General features: G+C 41.3%; 1 protein-coding gene across 1 annotated transcript in view; it reads left to right on the top strand.

Annotated features, from left to right (window-relative positions):
- The window catches only part of LOC108416225 (carcinoembryonic antigen-related cell adhesion molecule 5-like), a 68,147-nt gene that overhangs the window by 34,880 nt on the left and 7,980 nt on the right, over positions 1-25,287 (top strand). Inside the window, exons 6-7 of the mRNA XM_037534697.1 lie at positions 21,945-22,220; positions 24,259-24,537. Coding sequence (XP_037390594.1) covers positions 21,945-22,220; positions 24,259-24,537 — 555 coding nt within the window. The remainder of the gene's footprint in view (positions 1-21,944; positions 22,221-24,258; positions 24,538-25,287) is intronic.

Raw genomic sequence — 25,287 nt, 5'->3', positions numbered from 1 at the left:
TGTTTTTATTTATTATCTTTTCAGGAGTAGCACTAGCCATTTACTGAGGTGAATCCCACTGGCATGTGGATAAAGATGCTGAGGACCTGCTCTGAGAAACAGCTCAACTTTAATAGATGCCGACAGCCGTTACATTATCATTAATGGAACCATAGTCAAGGACAGTCTAACCTTCGCTAATATTTATGGTCCTAATACAGACTCTCCAGCATTCTTCCATTTACTTTTCACAGAGATATCTAAATTTCCTAATTCCTCCCTTGTTCTTGGTGGGGATTTTAATATAGTCTTAAATGCATGTGTGAATTTCTCATCAGCACATACTGGTACAATCAGTCACTCAAACAATACATGTTAGATTTTGGACTGGTGGATATTTGAAGATCACAGAACCCTAACAGTAAAGAATTTACATATTACTCCCCACACCATAAATCATCCTAACTAATAATTCCATTTCACACAGACTAATTGACTCTGACATTAGCAGTATCATCTCAGATCATGCTCCTATTAACATTTCTTTTCTTGTAGAACATAAAGCTCTACCCCCTCCATGAAGGTGCTTTAACACCGCTCTACTTACAGATGAAGACTTTGAAAGATATTTTGAAACAGGAATGGAGAGTTTTATTCAAATTAATGAGGACCGTTTTTTAAGGAGTGTCTCTCTTCCTAAACTAATGAAAAAACAGGCAGAATCATTAGACAAACCCCTTTAAAGCTCTCTATCAAATGCCAAATCAGAAATCACATGGACCAGATGGATTCCCAGCTGAATTTTATAAACGTTTTCGGTCACTTATCTTATATATGATCAGTATTTTATTGAACATTTTATAATTAACACAATTTACAAAGCCTCAGAATAAACAGTAGTAAATATCACAAAGTCAGGAGCAGGGAAAAGAAAGTTACAGTATGTTATTATTATTATAATATCAAAGATGTACAACATTGTTTATTTCCAAAACAAAAAGAAAAAAATAGTAATAATAATAAATAATAAAACAAACCAACAAATAAATAAAAACAAATAAAAGGAGGGTATATATGTAGTGCTACTACTTTAACAGATGTGACTGGATCATTTGGACAGGTGTGCGCTATGAGGTGGGGTTTGCTGAGTCTGAACCAATATGACCGAGGAATTTCTGCCACTTCTTAAAATACTGATTAGGTGTCCCTCTCAACCTGAAAGAGAGTCTTTCATAGGAGGCCACTATTTAATAACTCGTACCATTCACTTAAGGTGGGAGCCTGAGACGACTTCCAGTGTCTCAATAGTAGCCTCCTGCCTACCATAAGAGCTGTCTGGATCCAATCACAGTAATAAACAGTCATGGAAATCAAAGGGCCTGGATCCCCCAAAACATATAGGCTGGGTAGACAGGGATACTGTACCCCGATTATCATTTCGATGGTTCTGTGTAGCTGCAGCCAAAAGTCCTGAATTACCGAACAATCCCACAGACAGTGAATTAGTGTACCTTCCAAAGAACACCTCCAGCAAATAGGGCAGTCTTTCAAGTTTGCTCTGAATAACTTACTGGGTGTCCAATAAAAGCGATTAATAATTTGAAACTGTACAAGCCTAGTTCTAAGTTCTCTGGACATTTTCTTTGATTTCCTTAGAATATTTAACCAATCATTATCAGTGAATGTAACATTTAAATCTTTTTCCCATGCTGGTTTTAGCGAAGAGGGTTTGATGGACTTCTGTAGCAGAATATAGTAATACCTAGTTGCTTCATGACCAAGGCCGAGCAAATTAAAGAAATGTTTTTGATCCTTTGCCTGTGGGGGTTGTGTACCAGCCCCAAACACGTGTAAGCAAAGACTGCAAATTTGGAGATACCGCCAACTCTGGTTAAGGGGAAGTCCATATTCATGCTGGAGACGCTCAAAGGATTTAAGAGAATCCCCTACATGTAGGTCCTCCACCATATGAATGCCCTGCAGTACCCAAACCTTCCACAGAAACGGAGACTTGCCAATACATAATTTAGGATTTGACCATATGCTGGAAAGGTTGTTCAAAAATGGACTGAATCCAACCAGCTTTGAGACTTTGCACCATACCCACTGAAGATGTGAAATGACTGGGTGATCTGACTTCACAACAGAAGGACAACTAATAACAGGAAGGGGGTGGCATACATGGCTCTCTATATCGAACCAAGGTGGAGCTCTTTCAGGGTGAAGTGACCATCGCACCAAGTGTCTCAAGCAAAAAGCATAGTGGTAGAGCAGGAGATTAGGTATGCCCAGCCCTCCCTGATCCACTGGTTTTTGTAATTTACTCAGGCGTATACGAGGCCGTTTACCATTCCAAAGAAAAACATTACAAAGCTTCTCAAAATGATGAAAATATTTCAAAGGAATGGAGATTGGTAGAGCCTGAATAATGTAGTTAAATTTTGGGGCAACATTCATTTTAAGGACATTGGCCTTTCCCCACAATGAGAGATAGAGTGGGGACCACCTGTCTATTTCCGCTTTAAAATGATCCAGAAGAGGTTCTACGTTAACCCTACTCAGATCAGACAAATTTGGGGGGAACAAGACACCGAGATATGTTATTCCTTTCTGAGGCCATAGAAATCGTGAAGAGAATGCTGTTTTAGGGCAATAAGATGTCAGGGGGGGGCTTCACATTTAGACCAATTTATTTTATACCCTGATAGTTTGGAAAATGAATCAATAGTTGTTAAGAGAGAATTCACCGATCTTTCGGGGTTAGAAATAAATGTTAAGATGTCATCTGCGTACAGCATTATTTTATGGGTCTTTTGGCCTATCTGAACACCAGGGAAGTCTGGATTCAGTCTTACAGCTACCGCAAGAGGCTCTAATGCCAAAGAAAATACAAGGGGGGATAAAGGCGCTCCTTGGCGCACTCCTCTTTGTAGCCTAAAATATGGTGAAATAAGCCTGTTTGTAACAACAGCGGCTTTGGGCCCTGTGTACAAGATATGAATCCACTTTATGAAGACATCTCCAAATCCAAAAGCTTTCAGGGTCAGCAAAAGATAGCGCCACTCTACCCGAGCCTACCCCGAGAATGCCTTCTCGGCGTCTAATGACAGAGCAGCTATAGGTTCCTGGTCATTCTGAACATGCCACATGATGTCAATGAACCTTCTGATATTATCTGTAGAGTTGCGCTGATGGATAAAGCCAACCTGGTCAGGATGTACCAGTGTCTCCACTACTTTATCTAATCTCTTTGCTAAGACCTTATCTAGAATTTTTGCATCACAGTTAATAAGAGAAATTGGTCGATAGCTCTGACAGTTATGGGGGTCTTTACCCTTCTTGAGGATGAGAGAGATCAATGCTTCAGACAGAGTTAGCGGAAGAGAACCATTTGCAAAAGATTCTTCATACATATTCAGTAAGTACGGGGTTAATTCCTTACAATACATTTTGTAAAATTCTACTGTAAACCCGTCTGGGCCAGGTGATTTGCCGGTGGTTAAAAGTGTGATCGCATCTACAATTTCCTCCTCAAATACGGGTTTGTCAAGCTCCTCTTTCTGGTCTGTTGAGAATACTGGTAAACTAAGTTTGTCAAGAAAGGATTCAATCTCACCGTCATCCACCGCCAACTCTGTACTGTAAAGGTTTTTATAGAAATTATAAAATGATTCATTAATCTCTTTTGTAGAGGTTTTTAATTCCCCACCTAGATCTCTTATACTGGAAATTGTGCTTAAAGATTCCTGTTTTTTTATGTAGCTGGCAAGTAGTTGCCAGCCTTATCTCCTTCCTCAAAATACCTCTGCCTGGCTCTGAAAAGAGAGAATTCCACTTTTTGTGAGAGAAGAGTATTAAACTCATATTTTAGTTGTGCCAGTTTGAGTAGGGACTCATTGGACAAGTGTATTTTGAATTTATCTTCTGCGACACTGATTCTCTGCTCTAATTCCAACTGTCTTGCAGTTCTATTCTTTTTTTTGTAAGCACAGTGTTGGATTATGTGTCCCCTCAAAAAGGCCTTAAGTGCTTCCCAAGCCACAGCCACAGTTGATGCCATAGGCAGGTTAGTTTCTGAATACATCTTAATCTCAGCATTAAGTGCTGTTCTAAATGCTTCATCCATCAGCAGACTTGAGTTTAGCCTCCACCGATGAGATTTTATTGTTTGGGTGAATGGTTGCATATAAAGTGTCACACAGGCATGACCTGAGATTATTATATTCCCAATTTTACAAGATAAAATTGCAGGCATTAATGTTTTGGATATGAGGAAGAAATCAACTCTTGAAAAGGTTTGAAGTGGGGAGGAAAAAAATGTGTAATCCCTTAATGTAGGACTCAAAGTGCGCCATATATCCACCAAACCTAAAGCTTCGCATAGATTTTCAAGAACCTGCTTTGATCTCCGGGGTTGGGAAGTGGATGGTCTACTCCGATCGAGCACTACGTCCAAGACCTGATTGAAATCCCCCCCTAGAATGACTGGGTGATTACCCATTCTATTCATACTGCACTCTAGGTCTCCAAAAAAATGGCTCATCCAAATTAGGTGCTTAGATATTTGCTAATATTAATGTTTATCCCTGGATTTCTGCCTGAACAATTAAAATTCTACCCTTTCTATCTTTAAATTCTTTTTTACATTGAAATTGTAAATGTTTATTGATGAGAATTGCCACCCCCCCGGCTCTTGGTTGAACCTTCACAAGAAAGAACATTGCCCACCCAGTCTCTACAAAGCCTCTTACACTCCTTGTCTGTGAGATGTGTTTCTTGCAAAAAGACCACATCATAATTTCTTGATTTCAAGAAAGACATTACTTTTCATCTTGTAATATTGTGATTTAACCCTTTCACGTTCCATGTGGTTCTGCTCAAACTCTGTGTATTTCCTAATGTAGCTGACATTAAATTTGACATTACAGCAGTATGGTGACCACCTGTCCATCATCTTCCAAATTTAGCTCAGTATGTAAAATGACCAAATCCCCAAGATCGTATTTATCCTTTGAATGAATAGATACACTGGCACTAATAAAAGGAGTAGCAATGACTGGGGTAAAAACAGAAAAACAACCAACCAAACTGAAAAAACAAAACAAGATGATGTAAATAAAACAAATGGGCTTCCACTCTCCTGGCGCCCCGAAAACACACCAACTAGGTCCGTGATCTGCAAGCCTGTGGCAGCGAGAAGGGCAGGGTCACCATCACAACAGCGAACTTTAAACAGTCTCTGTAACTCGACTAAACGGCTCCCTAAACGACGTGACAGGACGTGGGTCTCATTGTAACCTGAGAGCATCGACAAGGACATTATTAATGTAAGCGAGCAAAGGAGCTTAGTGATTAATATTGTCCAGACAACCAACAGAGCGGGATCCATAACAACCGTTCAATCAGTAACTCACTTCTGCACATGCGCAAAGTATCTAGAAAAGCGGTTTACATTTACAAGAGACCAAAATTCACGTAAACTATGTATAAACAACGAAGTGGGTAGTTAAGAGCGGCGCTCTTAAGCAGTAACGCACATAAAACCTGTCCGTAACAATATTTACATTACCTTCAAGTTCTCTGTTGCTAAGCCATGTTTAACGGCCAATCTGGCCTACATCAAGTCCAGGACTCCCGCGGTACAATGCGCCATCAGGTGGGGGCTCGGCCACCGGCTGTAGGGCTGAAATGAAGCTCAGCGCGGTGCGAGCACTCTCAAAACGCCGCTCTCCTCCGCCCCCCGTAGCGATACAGAGAACCGCCGGGTATTTCAGTTTGAAAGCTTTCCTGCGGCCTCTTGCATTCTCAACACTTTGCCGCAAAGACACCGTTTCCTTTGAATAGTCCTGGAAGATCCGGATGAGGTTGCCATTCCAGCGGATTTCACCCTTTTCCCTCGCCGCGTTGGTTACTGACTCCTTGTCCTCCCAGTTAAGGAACCGGGCGATGGGAATTCTCTCCGGCCTGTTGCTCCCCATACGAGCGACTGCCAAGCGGTGACATCGCTCCACCACGAGCCCACACGGGAACTCCAAGCCGAGCATCTCAGGAATCACATCCCACAGGAATTCTGCTGGGCCTCTCCCTTCGCAATGCTCTGGAAAACCCTGAAATCGCAGAGTGTTGCGGCGGGATCTTTCCTGCAGCTCCACTATATTGAGAAGCTCGTGTATGCTAGCGATCTCTTCTCGGTCGCCCGCGCCATCTTTAGCGTTATCACGTTGCCTGGTTTTAGGTGGACTGACGCGTTTAGATGCCATTTTATCCAGCAACTGTAGGTCGAATAGCTGCTTGACTCACTCAGAGAGGAGATAAATGTAATCTGAGAGCCGTAATGTCGAAATTCTGAGCAAAAGTTGCAATGGTGCACGGAGGTCTCCCCCTAAGCGGCCATTTCTCAGATTGCGTCACGTGACTCCCTCCTCACCTCCAATTTCTGAGATTTATCAGAAAGCAGTTACACCCCAACACATCAATACAGCCCTCATTACACTGATTCTAAAACCACATAAACATGCTACTGACTGCTCTAATTATCAGCCAATTTCATTAATTCTGAGATAAAACATAATCAGTAAAGCGCGATCCATTAGACTGGAGTCTGTTATCTCCTCACTAATAAGTACGGATAAGACTGGATTTATCAAGGGGAGACAAACCTCAGAAAACCTCATTTGGACCTTTTTATAAACCGATGTTTTAAAACAGAACACTGAAATAAAAAGCCTGCAGGCGAGGCGGGGAGTGTGGAGTCAGGACAACTTAGAAAATATCATTTCAGTGGATTATGGTTCAGTTATGTTCCCTGACTAAGCTCCTGAGATGTACCCCTGAGGGTCCCACCACAGTGAGAAAAAGGGTCCTGCCCCAGTGACAGTGTCGTACCACTGAGAGAGTATAGGACTATTTATTTCTGCCTGCATCTCTAGTGTGACCACTTGTCTAGTGTGCATCGCTAAAACGCAGCATGTGTGGTTGTGAAGAGCGACAGTACATGAGGAGTTGAAGACGAGTCGATGAAACAGGTCAACAAGCCTCAGAGGTGCATCTGAATATTTTAAACTTCATATTGAATCTTCCTCCTGAACGACTGACCACCTGCCAAACACCCTGGTATCTGGAGCCTTTACCTGCTGTCATCGGGTGGAAGGCAGGATACGCCCTGGACAGGTCGCAGGTCCATCACACAAACCAAAAACAGCCAAATGTTTTTCTACAATCTCAAAAACCTAAAAACTCAGAACAGTATAATAAAATATTAGCTAACACTTAGCATGCTATGCTATCTCTGGCCAGCAGGGGAGCCGCGTTTTTTCCTCTTTCTCTTTTGAGGACTAAGTGAAAGAAATCACTGTGAGCTACAACTATGGCTACAATTAGCACTATAGACCAGCTTTGATCAGCAGGGCGTGGCTGTTTTTCCCCTCACCTTTCAGAGACCTGGTGAAAACTATTTCCCTTGATTCCTGATGGGTAAGGGAAAAAACAGCTGCTGCTGCTGGTTAAACGTGTTAGCCAGTTCTTTATCATACCTTACCTGTCTAGTGCACCTCAGAAGTAGAAAAAACTGTGAATGAAACTTCAGCAACTCTCTTTTTTGTCGTCTTCCCCTTCAGGACTGTCTGTATTTTTATATGTAAGGTGTGTTTAGTGGCTTCTGTCAGAGGTTTGGACATTTTTCTGTTCTTAAAGCTTTCTGTGTGTTACTTTAGCATGGGGTTTCAATCTTTAACTGAACTCTGGGAAAAGTGGATTTGTGACAACAAACTGATTTGTTTGGTAGATAAATTGAGTGTTTAGGGTGGGAGTTTAGTCTGAACTGTGTGCTTCATCTCCAACAGCAGAAAAACCTAAACCTCAACTCACATCAAGCCATAAAGGAGCTGAAAAATGTTCATGCTTTATAGTTTATATAGACGTAGAAAACATCATCACAATGATTTGTCCTGAGGATTTCTTTCTCTCCACAGAGAGACCAAAAGCTGTGGTGTCCATACAGCCTGATGATCAGGTGTTCAGAGGAGAGACTGTCACTCTCAGATGTGACATACAGGGAGGAGGAGTCTCTAACTGGCAGTACAGCTGGTTTAAAGATGGTTCATCCACTGCTGTCAGTAATGAACAGCAGTACAGTATCAGCTCTGTTACAGAGTCTCACAGAGGAAAATACACCTGTAGAGGAACAGAGACAGGAACATCACGCTACTCACACACCAGTGATGCTGTTACACTGACTGTATCAGGTGAGTGAGATCATCTCATTAATTAATCTCAGTATCACAGCAACACAGATGAGACCAGATGTTTGAGTTTGTGTTTTTATTAATGAAACTGACTCTAAATTCTCTGAATCTGCACTGCTGCTCTCTTCTTTCTGTAGATCTACCCAAACCTACACTGACTGTAGATCCAGTAAAATGATTCAGAATGAATTAATGAACAGAATCTGGTGTTTGGTCACAAATATAAAAACACAAATAAATTAATGAATAAAAGGACCAATCTGGATTATAATGTTTTCCTTTTTCCTAACTCCTCCCCTTCTTTTCCCTTTTTCTCTTCCCCCTCCCACACACCCTTCCACTCCCTCTCTACCCTCCCTCCATTAGGTTTTCCCTTTCACCTTTCCCTTTCCCCTAGTGCCACCTGCCTAATAACCCCAATCCCCAAAGTAAATGTTACATTAATAAACAAACTGCCCAATTATCCCAATAAATTAATATGAGAGTATATGATTAGAGAATTGGGATACAGAGGAGAAAAATAAATAAATAAATGAATACAAAAAAAATTACATAATAAAAAATAAAATTAATTAAAAAGGGGGGGGGGGGGTTCAGTCATCTGGCATGATCTGAAGAGACTTGAAATAAGAAAGGAAGAGGTTCCACTTTGAGTAAAACACAGCAGTATTGCCTCTCAGAGTGAATCTCATCCTATCAGGTCTAAGAAAGTGCATGACATCCCAAAGCCACCTTGAAATTAAGGGGAGTTTTGGAGATTTCCACAACAACAAAATGCGGCGCCTCACTAATAAGGATGTAAAAGCCAAAATGTCCAATTGTCCACTGGTGAGTACTTTAAACTGAATCAATTGTAATCTTGCACAAGGTACACTTTCCCGCACCTTGGCGATAGCCTTATCCCACCATTGGTCTGTTAGAGCAACGCCCAGCTCGTATTCCCAAGATCTTTTAATTTTATTCATGGGACAGGACTCCAGATGAACAAGCTTCAAATAGATGTTGGATATACAACATTTCTGAAAGGGCTCTAAAGACAGAAAGTCATCCAAGGGATATCCAACTGGTAGGTGGATGTAATCCAAAAAAGAGAAGACACTGTGTCTAATCTGCAAGTATCTAAACAAGTGGGAAGGAGGCAGGTTGAATTCTGCTGATAACTGAGCAAAGCTACAAAAAATACCATCTTTATAAAGATCATGAAGGGATTTAATACCTCTGTTGTGCCTGCGAGGCTGTGTGTTGGAGAGCTGGCCGTATAAGCAGCTGAGAGGGACCAGGATCTTTGGTAGCTTTAGTGGCTTTTGAAGGCATAGTGACCTCCACCAAACAAGTCCACAAAGAAATTAAGCACAACGACAAACCAACCAAGACGTGTAAACGAGCCTCAAAACATTAAAATAAAAGTCCGCTCAGCAGAGAGCTTCAAAAACACGTCTACACCATGCTGCTTCACACCGGAGGTTCCAGAAACCGGTCTGTGTTAAAAGTATAACAGTATAACAGTGAGATATTAACAGTTACAGTGGGGACGTTTATTCTGTGGCTACAACTGAAAGATGATCATGCTTTATAGTGAACATAGAAAAGAAAGACAAAGAAAACATCATCAGAGGAGATGCTGTTACAGCACAAGCTAAAGTACCCCTTTAGAACTGTTCAGCCCTCTTCAGGACCACCACAACACCATGATGATTTATCACAGGCCCACCCCATCAATAGGTCAGAGTGTTAAATTAAGCTGGATTTGTTCAGATAGTGAAATTTGAATTGTTCCAGTAAACTGCGTTGGGCTGGATTTCCAGAGTAGAGATATTAGAGTTAGTCCTAATATAAATCCTTATGTCAGTATGTCACATACTTTTAATGGTAATCACTATTACATTTATTATACAATATACATTTGCAGTATGTATATTTTGAACATAAGTTATTTCTGATATCTGACGTTTATATGTGATGAAATATATTATCAATATGAAATAAAAGAAAAATGTAGACACACAACACCAACATTCTCTCTCTCTTCTCCTCTGTCCTCACAGCTTTACCCACAGCTACACTGACTGTAGAGCCCAAGTGGACCCCTGTGTTCACTGGAGAGTCAGTGACTCTGAAGTGTGAGATACAGTCTCTCAGTAACTGGAGATATCAGTGGTATAAAGGCAGCAGTGGAACTGCAGTCAGTCAGTCTCAGACAAACACCTTCACCATCAGATCAGCAGCAGATCAGGGTCAGTACTGGTGTAGAGGAGAGAGAGATTACAGACCCTCATCATCACAACGCAGCAAGACTGTTACTCTCACAGTGAAAGGTAAGCTCTATATTATCATCACTGGAAAGTTTGAGTTTATTAACATCAGTTAATTTGGGTAAAATTAAATTACTGGTAACACAGAAAATATAATACGGTATATTAATGTTGTCTTTGGGAAGATAAATACAGAAGCTCTGGAGGGTAATATAAATAAAACAAGTTCCAATATTTATTTTCTCTGCCTGTATAACAAACAAAAAACAGCCAAATGTTTTTCTAAGATCATTTTCACCCTTAAAAACCCAAAAAACTATTAGCTAACACTTAGCATGCTATGCTATCTTTGGCCAGCAGGGGAGCCACGTTTTTTCCTCTTTCTCTTTTGAGGACTAAGTGAAAGAAATCACTGTGAGCTACAACTGTGGCTACAATTAGCACTATAGACCAGCTTTGATCAGCAGGGCGTGGCTGTTTTTCCCCTCACCTTTCAGAGACCTGGTGAAAACTATTTCCCTTGATTCCTGATGGGTAAGGGAAAAAACAGCTGCTGCTGCTGGTTAAACGTGTTAGCCAGTTCTTTATCATACCTTACCTGTCTAGTGCACCTCAGAAGTAGAAAAAACTGTGGATGAAACTTCAGCAACTCTCTTTTTTGTCGTCTTCCCCTTCAGGGCTGTCTGTATTTTTATATGTAAGGTGTGTTTAGTGGCTTCTGTCAGAGGTTTGGACATTTTTCTGTTCTTAAAGCTTTCTGTGTGTTACTTTAGCATGGGGTTTCAATCTTTAACTGAACTCTGGGAAAAGTGGATTTGTGACAACAAACTGATTTGTTTGGTAGATAAATTGAGTGTTTAGGGTGGGAGTTTAGTCTGAACTGTGTGCTTCATCTCCAACAGCAGAAAAACCTAAACCTGAACTCACATCAAGCCATAAAGGAGCTGAAAAATGTTCATGCTTTATAGTTTATATAGACGTAGAAAACATCATCACAATGATTTGGTCTGAGGATTTCTTTCTCTCCACAGAGAGACCAAGAGCTGTGGTGTCCATACAGCCTGGTGATCAGGTGTTTATAGGAGAGACTGTCACTCTCAGATGTGACATACAGGGAGGGGGAGTCTCTAACTGGCAGTACAGCTGGTTTAAAGATGATTCATCCACTCCTGTCAGTAATGAACAGCAGTACAGAATCGGCCCTGTTACAGAGTCTCACAGAGGAAAATACACCTGTGGAGGAACAGAGAGAGGAACATCACGCTACTCACACACCAGTGATGATGTTACACTGACTGTATCAGGTGAGTGAGATCATCTCTTCAGTGTTCATTAATCTCAGTATCACAGCAACACAGATGAGACCAGATGTTTGAGTTTGTGTTTTTATTAATGAAACTGACTCTAAATTCTCTGAATCTGCACTGCTGCTCTCTTCTTTCTGTAGATCTACCCAAAGCTACACTGACTGTAGATCCAGTAAAATTATTCAGAATGAATTAATGAACAGAATCTGGTGTTTGGTCACAAATATAAAAACACAAATAAATGAATGAATTAAAGGACCAATCTGGATTATAATGTTTTCCTTTTTCCTAACTCCTCCCCTTTTCCCTTTTTCTCTTCCCCCTCCCACAAACCCTTCCACTCCCTCTCTACCCTCCCTCCATTAGGTTTTCCCTTTCACCTTACCCTTTCCCCTAGCGCCACCTGCCTAATAACCCCAATCCCCAAAGTAAATGTTACATTACTAAACAAACAGCCCAATTATCCCAATAAATGAATATGAGAGTATATGATTAGAGAATTGGGATACAGAGAAAAAAAGAAAAATAGATAAATAAATACAAAAAAAATTACATAATAAAAAATAAAATTAATTAAAAAGGGGGGGGGGGGGGGTCAGTCATCTGGCATGATCTGAAGAGACTTGAAATAAGAAAGGAAGAGGTTCCACTTTGAGTAAAACACAGCAGTATTGCCTCTCAGAGTGAATCTCATCCTATCAGGTCTAAGAAAGTGCATGACATCGCAAAGCCACCTTGAAATTAAGGGGGTTTTGGAGATTTCCATACCAACAAAATGCCGCGCCTCGCTAATAAGGATGTAAAAGCCAAAATGTCCAATTGTCCGCTGGTGAGCAGGAGTACATCTGTAGAAAGGCCAAATATCCACGCCTAGAACTTTTGACATAGTTTTAAAGTAAGCAAGCCAAAACTTGCGTAAAGTGGGACAGAGTCATATGGCTCAGATTTCACGGTGAGGTATGACATTTATCACATTGGTCATTGGTGTTCAGATAAAATTTAGAAAGCTGAGATTTAGATCGGTGAACTCTGTGCAAAACTTTAAACTGAATTAATTGTAATCTTGCACAAGGTACACTTTCCCGCCCCTTGGCGATAGCCTTATCCCACCATTGGTCGGTTAGGGCAACGCCCAGCTCGTATTCCCAAGATCTTTTAATTTTATTCGTGGAACAGGGGTCCTGATGAACAAGCTTCGAATAGATGTTGGATATACAACATTTTTGAAAGGGATCTAAAGACAGAAAGTCATCCAAGGGATATCCAACAGGTAGGTGGATGTAATCTAAACAGGTGGGAAGGAGGCAGGTTGAATTCTGCTGATAACTGAGCAAAGCTACAAAAAATACCATCTTTATAAAGATCATGAAGGGATTTAATACCTCTGTTGTGCCAGCGAGGCTGTGTGTTGGAGGGCTGGCCGTATAAGCAGCTGAGAGGCACCAGGATCTTTGGTAGCTTTAGTGGCTTTTGGAGGCATAGTGACCACCACCACCAAACAAGTCCACAAAGTTCACAAAGAAATTAAGCACAACGACAAACCAACCAAGACGTGTAAACGAGCCACAAAACATTAAAATAAAAGTCAACAACAATTCCAGTGAAGTTGGGACGTTGTGTAAAACAAATAAAAACAGAGTACAATGATATGCAAATTCTTTTCAATATATATTCAATTAAATACACTACAAAGACAAGATATTTAATGTTCAAATGGATAAACTTATATAGTTTTTTGCAAATATTCACTCATTTTGAATTTGGTGCCTGCAACACGTTCCAAAGAAGTTGGGACAGGGGCAACAAAAGACTGAGAAAGTTGAGGAATGCTCAAAAAACACCTGTTTGGAACATTCCACAGGTGAACAGGTTAATTTGGTTAAAAGGGAGCATCCCTGAAAGGCTCAGTTATTCACAAGCAAGGACGGGGCGAGGTTCACCACTTTGTGAACAACTGCGTGAGCAAAGAGTCCAACAGTTTAAGAACAACATTTCTCAATGTGCAATTGCAAGGAATTTAGGGATTTCATCATCTACAATCCATAATATCTGGAGAAATGATCTGGAGAAATCTCTGCAAGTAAGCGGCAAGGCAGAACACCAACATTGAATACCTGTGACCTTCAATCCCTCAGTTGGCACTGCATTAAAAACCCACATCATTCTGTAACGGATATTATCACATGGGCTCAGGAACACTTCAGAAAACCACTGTCAGTGAACTCAGTTCATCGCTCCATCTACAAGTGCAAGTTAAAACTCTGCCATGCAAAGCGAAAGCCAGATATCAACAATACCCAGAAACGGCGCCGGCTTCTCTGGGCCCGAGCTCATCTGAGATGGACTGACGCAAAGTGGAAAAGTGTCCTGTGGTCTGATGAGTCCACATTTCAGAGTTTTTGGAAATCATGGACGTCGTGTCGTCCAGGCCAAAGAGGAAAAGGACAGTCCAGATTATTATAGTACTGGTGGGAACTACGTTACCCAGAATGCTGTGTACGGGGAGAGAAAAGAAATAAAAGAAAAAGAGGAATGGACTTCAAGCGGTGTGGCTGGTCTTGTCTCTGTGTTAGCTAATGTAAGATATATTTATACATGGTGTCAGAAGCGGGCAGTTTAGTGAATGCCACGTATATTTACCACTTCATGTGTACAGTGAGTGGAGTCAAGCTGTGGCTCGAAGGGGAATTGAGGAGACTAAGGGAAGTGCGCGAAACTCAGGGAGAGCAGTGCAGCTTCACACAGGCAGCCAGTGTGTTTTCCTCCACTGATTTGGCTCCTAACACACAGAACTGAACAAATGGCAGTTGCAGCCGTACAGATAACACACCCAGAGCCCTTCGACTTCTCCAACTCAGCTGAGTGGCCAAGATGGATTAGGCGGTTTGAGCGCTTTCGTCTAGCATCAGGACTGAGCACAAAACCAGAGGACTATCAGGTCAACTCCTTACTTTACGCTATGGGAGATGAAGCAGACGATATCCTAGCAGTGCTGCCACTGAGTGAGTCAGAATAAAAAGAAATATCACACAGTTGTACAAGCATTTGAGCAGCACTGTGTAGGTAGACATAATGTCATACTCGAGAGAGCCCAGTTCAGTCGCAGATGCCAAGAAGAGGGTGAAAGTGCAGAGGCATTTATCACAGCAGTACATAAGCTCACAGAGCACTGTAACTTTGGCACACTGAAAGAAGAGCTAATCAGGGATAGAATTGTTGTGGGAATCAGAGGCCACAGATTGTGGGAACTTCTGCAGCTAGATCCTGATTTAACTCTGAGCAAAGCAATACAAAAAGTCTGCCAAAATGAAACTGTGAAAAACCAACAAGCTGTATTGCATGGCCCTAATAATAGAGAATCAGCCAAGGGCATTAATGTAGATGCTATACGAGGAAAAGTGGGAAACAAAAAGATGTTTCAAAACATAAAGTACACCTTTAAAATTGTTCGGCCTCTTCAGGACCACCTGAAAATGTTGATTTGCCTTTATATATAAATGGTATACATTTCAATAAACTACCCTTTCATAACTCTTTTTCATCTCTAAAAAGATGCGAGCACACGTATAATTAATTTGTGTACCTACACAGTTATTAATGAGAGCGCAGTGAGACTGCTGATACAGGATCAGTCCTGCTAGAGAACTCAATCAAAACACTAACTGCCTCCCTAAAGTGTTGATCTTCAGTCAGACACTAAATATATATTCACTACTATTGTGAGATGCTGCAGTGGATTACTTTAATAAGCTGTTTAAACACAGATCACTGCTTATTTCTTCCAAAAGACACAGAAAAGGTCAGAACTCAACAGTGAAAGTACCAGCAGCTCACACTTTGAGTCAGTCTCTTCATCACTTACAGCAGCTGCTTCTGTACAAGTGACTTTATCGCCACAGCCTGTGTTCGTCTTTACAGCAGCAACGACCACCACAGCACCACGATGACTGATCTCAATCAAACAGGACAGAATGTTAAATTAATCTGCATTTGCTCAGATTGTCAAATTTGAGTTCCTGTGAGTGCCGTCACCAAATTATCGCCAATCAAATCGTTATAGCCTCCAACAAGCTCTGCCTCATGTCCTCAGCCCTCCCTCAGCCAGCCATCACTGCTTAGTAACCGTTGCTAACTGCCTTTGCTTCAGGCCATTATCAGTGTTTGAATTTGTAGCTCCAGCTATGGTTAAAGACCTGGAGTTCAGAGTAAATGTAAGATCCCGTCCCCGGTAGAGGAGAGTATGTCGATCTCTACACATCCAAAGATAAAATACCAAATTTTCATAACGTCATAATTGTCAGTTCTTTATGAATTTGGTAGTTAAGTTGGTCTTTACTTAGCTACAAAAGCTAAAGGACCAAAATCCCAAAGCAAACATCTAACTTACCCTAAACTGCTTATACAGCTAAGTTATACTTTGATGACTTAAAGTCACAATCATGTGGTGTTCACTGGGCAGAAGCTGTGCCTGTGGTGAGCGGCTTTATAGTGAAGGTGCTGTTGGTCAGTGAAGTGTTGGCTGTGTTTGTGTGAATTCTGTCTTCTGTTTGGTTGCTGTTGTTTACCACTGTAAGGTAGAAGTGGTGGATTAGGGAGGTGATGACTGCACTGCTGTTAGCAATAGACTAAGACCTGATGTGACTCAGCAGGACGCAGCGCATTTGGAAACTGTATCTACCAAGTTGACCTACATAAGGGTTCTTTAGTTAAGAAAATGGTACTGTGTAGAACCATGAACACTCCAAGAACTCTTTTTGAAAAGGGTTCTATATAGTAGCAAAAGGGGTTCTTTAGCTTGTAACAATAGAAGAATTTTTTGGTGCTATATAGAACCCTTTTTAAAAGGTTCTGTACACTGTTAGAAATAAAGGCACCATGCAGGTACATGATTCGTTCTTCAAGGGACAAATAATGTAAGTGTATCCTCAAAGGTGCAACAGCGGCTTGAAGGTTCAACTGTGTACCTTAAATATGTTTTTCCTAGTGGAAAAGTAGATATTTGTACCTTTTTATAAACTAATGTTTTAAAACAGAACACTGAAATAAAAAGCCTGCAGGCGAGGCGGGGAGTGTGGAGTCAGTACAACTTAGAAAATATAATTTCAGTGGATTATGGTTCAGTTATGTTCCCTGACTAAGCTACTGAGATGTACCCCTGAGGGTACCACCACAGTGAGAAAAAGGGTACTGCCCCAGTGACAGTGTCGTACCGCTCTGAGAGAGTATAGAACTATTTATTTCTGCCTGCATCTCTAGTGTGACTGTAACCTGTTCATGAGTTCTTATTTTTAGAAGAAGTTCTGAAAAGGGCACACATTTCTTAGCTGAGCCAGACAATGCCTCTTTTAAATGCAGGGTGGCAATCAGAACGTCATCCCAGCACCCCCTGATGAACTGTTTCAATAACTGCTCGTCAGCATTTTCACCTGCAAGACCTTCACGCTCTACAACATCTTGCAAAAGGGAATGAAGTCTGCGGAGATAGTCAGAGGCCTTCTCTCCCTGGTTTTGATGCGTCTCCAAAAACTGAATATACAGCTCCTCCCCTCCTGTAACACTCCCATAGACATTCTCCAACTCTTGAAGAGGCTTTAGGAGCTGCATTTTCACCAATGCACAATGCTACACTCAGTGCAGGGGAGAGCAGACTGTCAAGTATTATTTGGCGTTTGGGACTTTCAGAAAGGCTGGCATCACTCAGGACTTGTCTAGAATGTAAACGCCATATGTTAAAGGCTACCTCATTAGGGGGTTTGGGCAAGGTGCCAGAGAATACCCTTAATTTCCAAGGAGGACGAGTTTGCACTTCTGGTCCATGTTTGACAACATGCTCTACTATCACACGCTGAACATCTGTAGGAACAGGGAATGCTGTGGTGGTGCTTGTGGTGTGCACTTGGGCAATTCTTGAATCCATCTCGGTAGGTGTCCACAGCCCCAAAGGTTACTGAAGTAGGTGATTATGAACGTTTACAGGCCGGAGTAGAGGTAACTGGGTTTTGTTGACTCCTCTCTCTAAGCTGACCCAAAGCATGGCGATTTAACGCTACTGGACTGACATTGTAGAGTTTAGCCAACTCATCTAATTGGTCTTTAAAGTTAATAGTCATGTCATCAATTACTCGCACTATAGCTTTAGCGCCAGTTACATCAGGTGGGGGTTCTTCTGAAATAGTAGTTGGGCTATACTCATCTAGCTGAACTACCTGCCAACAGGGACCCTTCCCATAGTGAGTCTGCTCTTCATCCAAAAGAAGTGGAGTAATAATCTCCTCAAACTGGCATAAAACACTGTCTGCCAATGTCCCATCAAGACGCTGTATGTTTCTTACACTGTCAAGAGTATCAAATGCTCTTTGTACCTCGGCTAAGGTAACTTCCTGACCTACTCTTTTCAAGATGACAGTCAGGGTCAAAATCATATTTTGCACACAAATCCATGGCTGTGCAACATGTGCCCTGTAAGACCCTTATACTTTCACAGAACGTTCTGCCAAATTTGTCTTTTTATTCTAGCAGTTTAAAATACGCTCCTGGCCCTGTGGGGGCGCTATTTTTTTCCTCCTATGTAACCCAGTAAAGAAACAAGTGGAGATTTTAAAGAAGGAAATTTAATTTACTGGTTCTGATAGCTGTATACCATCATATGTTCAGAAATATTTATTCTCTTCAACAGGAATGTACTTGTCTGCTTCTACGACAAAAGAATTCTCATTTCAGTAAAAGACAACAAAATAAATAAATAAAATAAGAGAACACGTTCATAGTGATTTGTGATACACTACAATTGTCCTCTGAAACAGGTGCATTAGTGAACTTCAAATCACTTCCCTGAAATAATCCAGAAAGAAACTTCAACCGCAATGTTTTCAGTCCTTTGTGTGTGTGTGTGTGTGTGTGTGTGTGGAATGTGCCCATTTAGTCCGAGTAAAAAGAAAATCTCCAAAAATTTAGAGCGTAAAAAGTTCTATAGCTTTGGGCACCCAAACAAAAAAATGTGCAAATCTCTGGCCCCACCTGCAGTCCAGCAAAAATAACCAAACTCAGCTTCTCTCACTCGGGCATGAGCAGTGCTGAAGTCCAGCGCCTGAAATGGGCCTTCAGTTCCTCCAGCACCCCTTTCTCAGAGCAGCCACAGCCTATCGCAACAGAGAAGTCAAGCACACGATCCAAGCAAATGGAGGGCTTCAGTGCAGCTAGTAGCCATGTGGCCACTAGTAGATGCAGGCAGGGCAGGACTGTTAATCTGGCGTACCGGGCATTTTCCCGGTGGGTCGACAGTCCTCAGGGGCCGACAGTCCTCAGGGGCCGAAGCTGTTGGGTTTTTTTTCTTCCCGGCCCACAATTTAGAGGGGGCGGCCCATTGGCCCATGTTCAATATAGACAGTGGACCAATCAGGATATAGGACGAAAGCGGCCCCACCCCCTCTCTGCGTGGTCCGCTGTAACTCCCGCTGCGTTCAGTGTTGAGCGCGTTAGGAGAGGCAGCGTGGAGAAGCAGAAGCGGCGGAAAGGAGGAGCGGAGAAGTAGTTTTTTAAGTTGCCATGATTAAAGAGATATTTGGTATTCAGTGTTTTGGATATTGACATGGTAAGAATATTATTGGTGATTGTGATATGATGATGCTAAGACTGAATCCAGTGACTTTAACCAATAATGTTTTAATTCATTTTGTTTTTTTCCATGTCGCTCTTCTCTGTAACCCCACATACATAAAGTACAAGTCGGCTGTGCTCTGCTAATTATGAGGGCCGGTCTAAACCAAAAATGCCAGGGCCGATTTTTTGTCCCAGGCCCGCCCCGTGTGGCTACTAGTAGATGCAGCTGCTTCTGAGCTGAGCGACCAGCTTCTACCGCGCTGAGTCGGATTCTGAGCTACTCAATGTCTTATAATGAGCCCATGCTGTCGGGAAATGGGCACCAGTTACTATGGCAACCAACGCTTAACAAAATACGCCAGGAACTGTTTTCTCAAAGAGAGAGACTCTTACTTTTAACACATTGATTTCCCCACTAAACTGGAGGGCGAATGCATTTACAGTAGGGATGGGGAGATTCACCGATTCACAGCGGTGACTCGGCACACATGTCTGCGATTCGACTGCACCGGTAGATTCAACGTGCATCGGGTTTAATCTGCGGTGCATCTCCTCTAGCCTTTCTGCTTCGGCACATACCAAGGTTCAATCTGGTGTTGTGTTTTCCACTATCTATTCCTTATTCTAACGTATTTTCAGAGGCAACATATTTTTTATTTTTATTCATTTCTTTTTTTTTCGAGGCAACAGAAATGCACCATCGTGTCCTCAGGCACTGACGCAAGCACGCAGACGTACACAGCAAAGCTGGAGGGAAACGAGAGCATTAGCAACGACAAAGACACACAGATCAAACGTGTGGCAATATCTCGGGTTTTTTAAGCGAGGTGGTCAACTTGACAAGACGCACGCCATCTGCAAACAATGCCGTGGGGCTATCAAATACGTTAGTAGCACAACGAACCTGGCGACACACATGAAAGACGGCCCGGTGTGGACGTCTCTGCGGCCGCGACCCCCTCGTTTTCCTCGGATCCTGCTGAAACACGAGCCACACTGAGCCACACTGAGCAGTAGCAAAGGAGGTGACGGGCCTATCGCAAGTTTCTTTAGGCAAAACGCGCCCTACTCAGTCAACTATCTGAAACCTTGTGTAGCAGTTCAGTCTAGTAGTCTTAGTATGTGTTGCAGATCATAATTTTCACTGTGCACATTGTTAATACAGTACTTTTAAAAACTGTTCATCTTATGTTTTATACGTTTTGTATAAATATAGATGGAGAATATAACTGAATAATTCAGTTGAATAAATTAATGCTCTGTCTGAATATACTGAGTTATGCATTTTTTTATATTATGTATTGGTTTTGCTCCATCGAAAACAACCAGATGCATACATCCATTAAATTGTTAGAGAGTAAAGTAGAGTTGTGCTATTGAGTTAAGAAAACTGATGGGTCAGGCCAATACATCCTCAAACCTCAACTAACTGTATCGAATGATCACTTATCAAACCGAATCCTCATATAATTAAGTCATATCGTTATCTAATCACTTTTGAATCGCATCATATCGTGAACAGGAGTGATTTGTATCGCATCGTATCGACAAGGGGTTTCAGAGTATCGCAGTTATATCGTATCGGTAGCAGTGTATCGAGATGTGTATCGAATCGACCTTAGTGGTGAAGATATACATCCTTAATTTACAGGTTACACGACCACTTTGTGCATCGCTAAAACGCAGCATGTGTGGTTCTGAAGAGCGACAGTACATGAGGAGTTGAAGACGAGTCGATGAAACAGGTGAACAAGCCTCAGAGGTGCATCTGAATATTTTAAACTTCATATTGAATCTTCCTCCTGAACGACTGACCACCTGCCAAACACCCTGGTATCTGGAGCCTTTACCTGCGGTCATCGGGTGGAAGGCAGGATACGCCCTGGACAGGTCGCAGGTCCATCACACAAACCAAAAACAGCCGAATGTTTTTCTACAATCTCAAAAACCTAAAAACTCAGAACAGTATAATAAAATATTAGCTAACACTTAGCATGCTATGCTATCTCTGGCCAGCAGGGGAGCCGCGTTTTTTCCTCTTTCTCTTTTGAGGACTAAGTGAAAGAAATCACTGTGAGCTACAACTGTGGCTACAATTAGCACTATAGACCAGCTTTGATCAGCAGGGCGTGGCTGTTTTTCCCCTCACCTTTCAGAGACCTGGTGAAAACTATTTCCCTTGATTCCTGATGGGTAAGGGAAAAAACAGCTGCTGCTGCTGGTTAAACGTGTTAGCCAGTTCTTTATCATACCTTACCTGTCTAGTGCACCTCAGAAGTAGAAAAAACTGTGGATGAAACTTCAGCAACTCTCTTTTTTGTCGTCTTCCCCTTCAGGGCTGTCTGTATTTTTATATGTAAGGTGTGTTTAGTGGCTTCTGTCAGAGGTTTGGACATTTTTCTGTTCTTAAAGCTTTCTGTGTGTTACTTTAGCATGGGGTTTCAATCTTTAACTGAACTCTGGGAAAAGTGGATTTGTGACAACAAACTGATTTGTTTGGTAGATAAATTGAGTGTTTAGGGTGGGAGTTTAGTCTGAACTGTGTGCTTCATCTCCAACTGCAGAAAAACCTAAACCTGAACTCACATCAAGCCATAAAGGAGCTGCACTGATAGGAAATCCAGTGGTTCTGTACTGTAAGCTGGATCAGTCTGCTGGATGGAGGTTTTACTGGTCCAAACACACACAGAGCCCTGAGAATGAGACCAAGCCTGAAACACACTCCTACACCATCAGCTCAGTCAGTGTCTCTGATGGAGGACAGTACTGGTGCAGAGCTGGGAGAGGAACCCCAGTCTACTACACTCACTACAGTGATGCTCTCTGGATAAACGTCACTGGTGAGTAGAAAACTTTCTGCTACTGATCTGGTGCTAAACATGGACTATAACCTGGATGCAGACAGCAGAGGTTTAATATACAGAGCTTCATGATCAGTTCAGCTTTAACATTTAAAAGTTTTATTAAGGCTGTGTGGGAACTTCAGATCAAGCCTGCTGTGTGAACAGGAATGTATAAAGTGTCACATGGCTAGTTTTGGTTTGACTGACTCGCTGCCTAAAAGGAGAATTATACTATATATTTTTATATTATTCTGATTCTGGCGTAATTTAGTCATTCAGATGTGAACAGAGTCAGAATGTTTTGATGTGGAATGATGCATTAGAGAAAAACTTCATCACTTATTATGTCTTTACAGTGGTGGTGACGGGAACCAGCGGTCAGAATTACAACAGTTTAATGTTCTGTCCTAAACCACCAGTGAAGCTACACATGTTTTAATGTAATGTTGACAGTGATATAGTGTTAAATATGAAATATGAACAGCCTGCATGTACAATCACAATCAAAATGATTATTATTATTCAGCCCCTTTACAAATTAGGTTTGTTAGAAAAAAATAAGTTTCAGCTGTTTGCAAAAAACCAAACAAGAACAATTTAAATAACTAGATAATTAGATAAGTTAGATAATTGAAAAATAAATTGCTCAGAAAGAAACCGTATCTTTTTATTTTGGCTCATCTCTGAAACTCTGTTACCTGTGTGTTGTGAGGTTTACACCTGCCTTACCCTCTTTATTTAATACTGTCCCAAAGTTTTATGCACCTAAAGCAACCTATTTAAAACATTACATTCATTTGGGCAGTAGCTGTGTTTTTGCTTATGAAACAGCGACATTAGAATAAATACAAATAAACATTAATTCATTACAAGAAATCTTTGTTTTAAAAAAGTATTTGGTGCATTTTACACAACGGTTTGCCTTACGTCCTCCAGCCATCGCGTAGGTTTGTTTGGAGAAGTTTGGAAATGGTTAAATAAAAACACAATCAGACATAAAATGACTTCTTATTGTATTAACATTATTGGTTCTTGTTATGAGGCTTTTCTGAGTAAATAAATGCTTACTGCCCAATTAAATAGCATTTCAAATATATTTTATAATTCAGGGGCCTAAGGTTTGCACAATTCTGTACATCAGTAAAGAGAGAGAGAGGGGGGGTCCATCCATCCATCCATCCATCCATCCATCCATCCATCCATCCATTTCCTAAGCCGCTTCTCCGTCAGGGTCTTGGGGGGTGCTGTGGGGGAGGGGTACACTCAAATGCAATTTATGCTTTGATGGTGAAAGTTAAGAATAAGTTAAGATCCTCTACAGAGAACAAAGTTCTGCACATTTAAAGCAGAGAAAACGGGGCTTGTGCAAAAGAAAAAAGGCAAATTTTATATTTTGTTTTTTAATTTTATTTCCTCTAACAGTTTAAATTCAGCAGATAAATAGAATCGGTGCACTAAGATTTCCGGACATATGCCATATTTATGTGTCCTCTGTAGAGGATGTGTTCACTTATTTTCACTTAGAAAATCAACCAAACAAAGTATCATAACTGAGGTTATTAATGTCATTATGCTCCACCCACTGGAGTCACTGTGCATTATGTGTGAGGCTGAAACACTGCAGGAATGAAATGATCAGACTGTGCTGTAGGGATGAGAAGATCCCTGTAAAGAACTGAACTGAAAGACTGAAAATCTGTTAGCCTGTTAGTTTGTTGTGTCTCTCTAGCCCTTTAAGTTCCATTAGGACTCATTTACATGGAAACTGTGAGGTTAATCTGCTGTTTAACGGACTCATAAGGCTGAATGAATCATTTACCGTGTGTTAAACATGTTAGTTAGATGAATGAACCAATAGAAATTGTCCAAAATTACCTTGTAATAAAGTTATGACTTGTTACATTAAAGTACACAGAAATATGAGATTTGGTTACTGCAGAGACATTTGATGCTTTTGTGCTAGTAATTTATTTATTTATGTATTTTTGGCAGTTTGTTTTGTGTATATATTGATGCTAGAATCTGTATTTTACAGGTACGACCCGTTCAGACTCTCTGACAGTCAGTCCCAGTAGAGCTCAACATTTTAGTGCTGGCTCTCTTTCACTGAGCTGTGAGGGACAGAGTGACTCTACTGGATGGAGAGTGAGACGATACACACACAGTGAGAAGGTGTCAAATTGTTCATCAGGCCTGGGATCAGTTACAGGATCTACATGCAACATCAGCTCCCTCAGCACATCCCACACTGGAGTGTACTGGTGTGAGTCTGAATCTGGAGAGAGCAGCAATCCTGTCAACATCACAGTGACCAGTGAGTCTGTATTATTTCATCAGCATCACTTTTGTTCAAACCTCAATGTTTGTGTCACATGTGGTCATATTGTCAAAGAAAACCGAGAATGGAGTATTATAAATATTCAATAGGCTTAAAAGTCAAATAGTAAATAAAGATTTTCAATATGCAAACAAGCATTTCTTCATCATTATTCATGTTTTATAAGAACCATGAGAGATCTGAACTCTGTGCTCCACTAGAGGGCAGTGAAGAGCCAGCATCTTTTGTTTTGGTCAGAGTTTGTTATCTTTTTAGTCCAATGAAGGAAGCAGAGAAAGACCACTAAAGCTGGTTAAAGACTACAGCACACTCTACCAGAAGCTCAGCACTGCCTGGGGAGCAGATGTAGCAAAGCGCAGCTCATATAGATTTGTTAGAGTAAAACTTTCAACATCGTTTAGGTTTGGAATCAGTTAAATAAAGTTTCACACACTTGCTGTTTTCCAGCTAAAAGGTTCAACAAATCAACTCATTTGTCTGTTTATCTTAAAGACTTTACAGCCACATCTTTCCCATTGTAAAGTTCAAGCCACTTACTGTGGATTGGTGGTCTGGGTTTAATATGGTACGGTAATAGAAAGATGCTGAGTGGTGTCACTGTCTGTGGTTACTGTCTCCTGGCGTGTCCAGCATACGGCAGCCTTGGGGGGATTACACTGGACACATTTTTTTCAGATTGAGGTAAAACCATTGTGCACTCTGTTTTGATGCTCTGCCGTCTGTGTT

Source organism: Pygocentrus nattereri, chromosome 2, assembly GCF_015220715.1.
Source record: "Pygocentrus nattereri isolate fPygNat1 chromosome 2, fPygNat1.pri, whole genome shotgun sequence".
NCBI lineage: Eukaryota > Metazoa > Chordata > Actinopteri > Characiformes > Serrasalmidae > Pygocentrus > Pygocentrus nattereri.
Note: the sequence above shows the minus strand (reverse complement) of the source record. Positions and strands in the feature narration are given on the sequence as shown.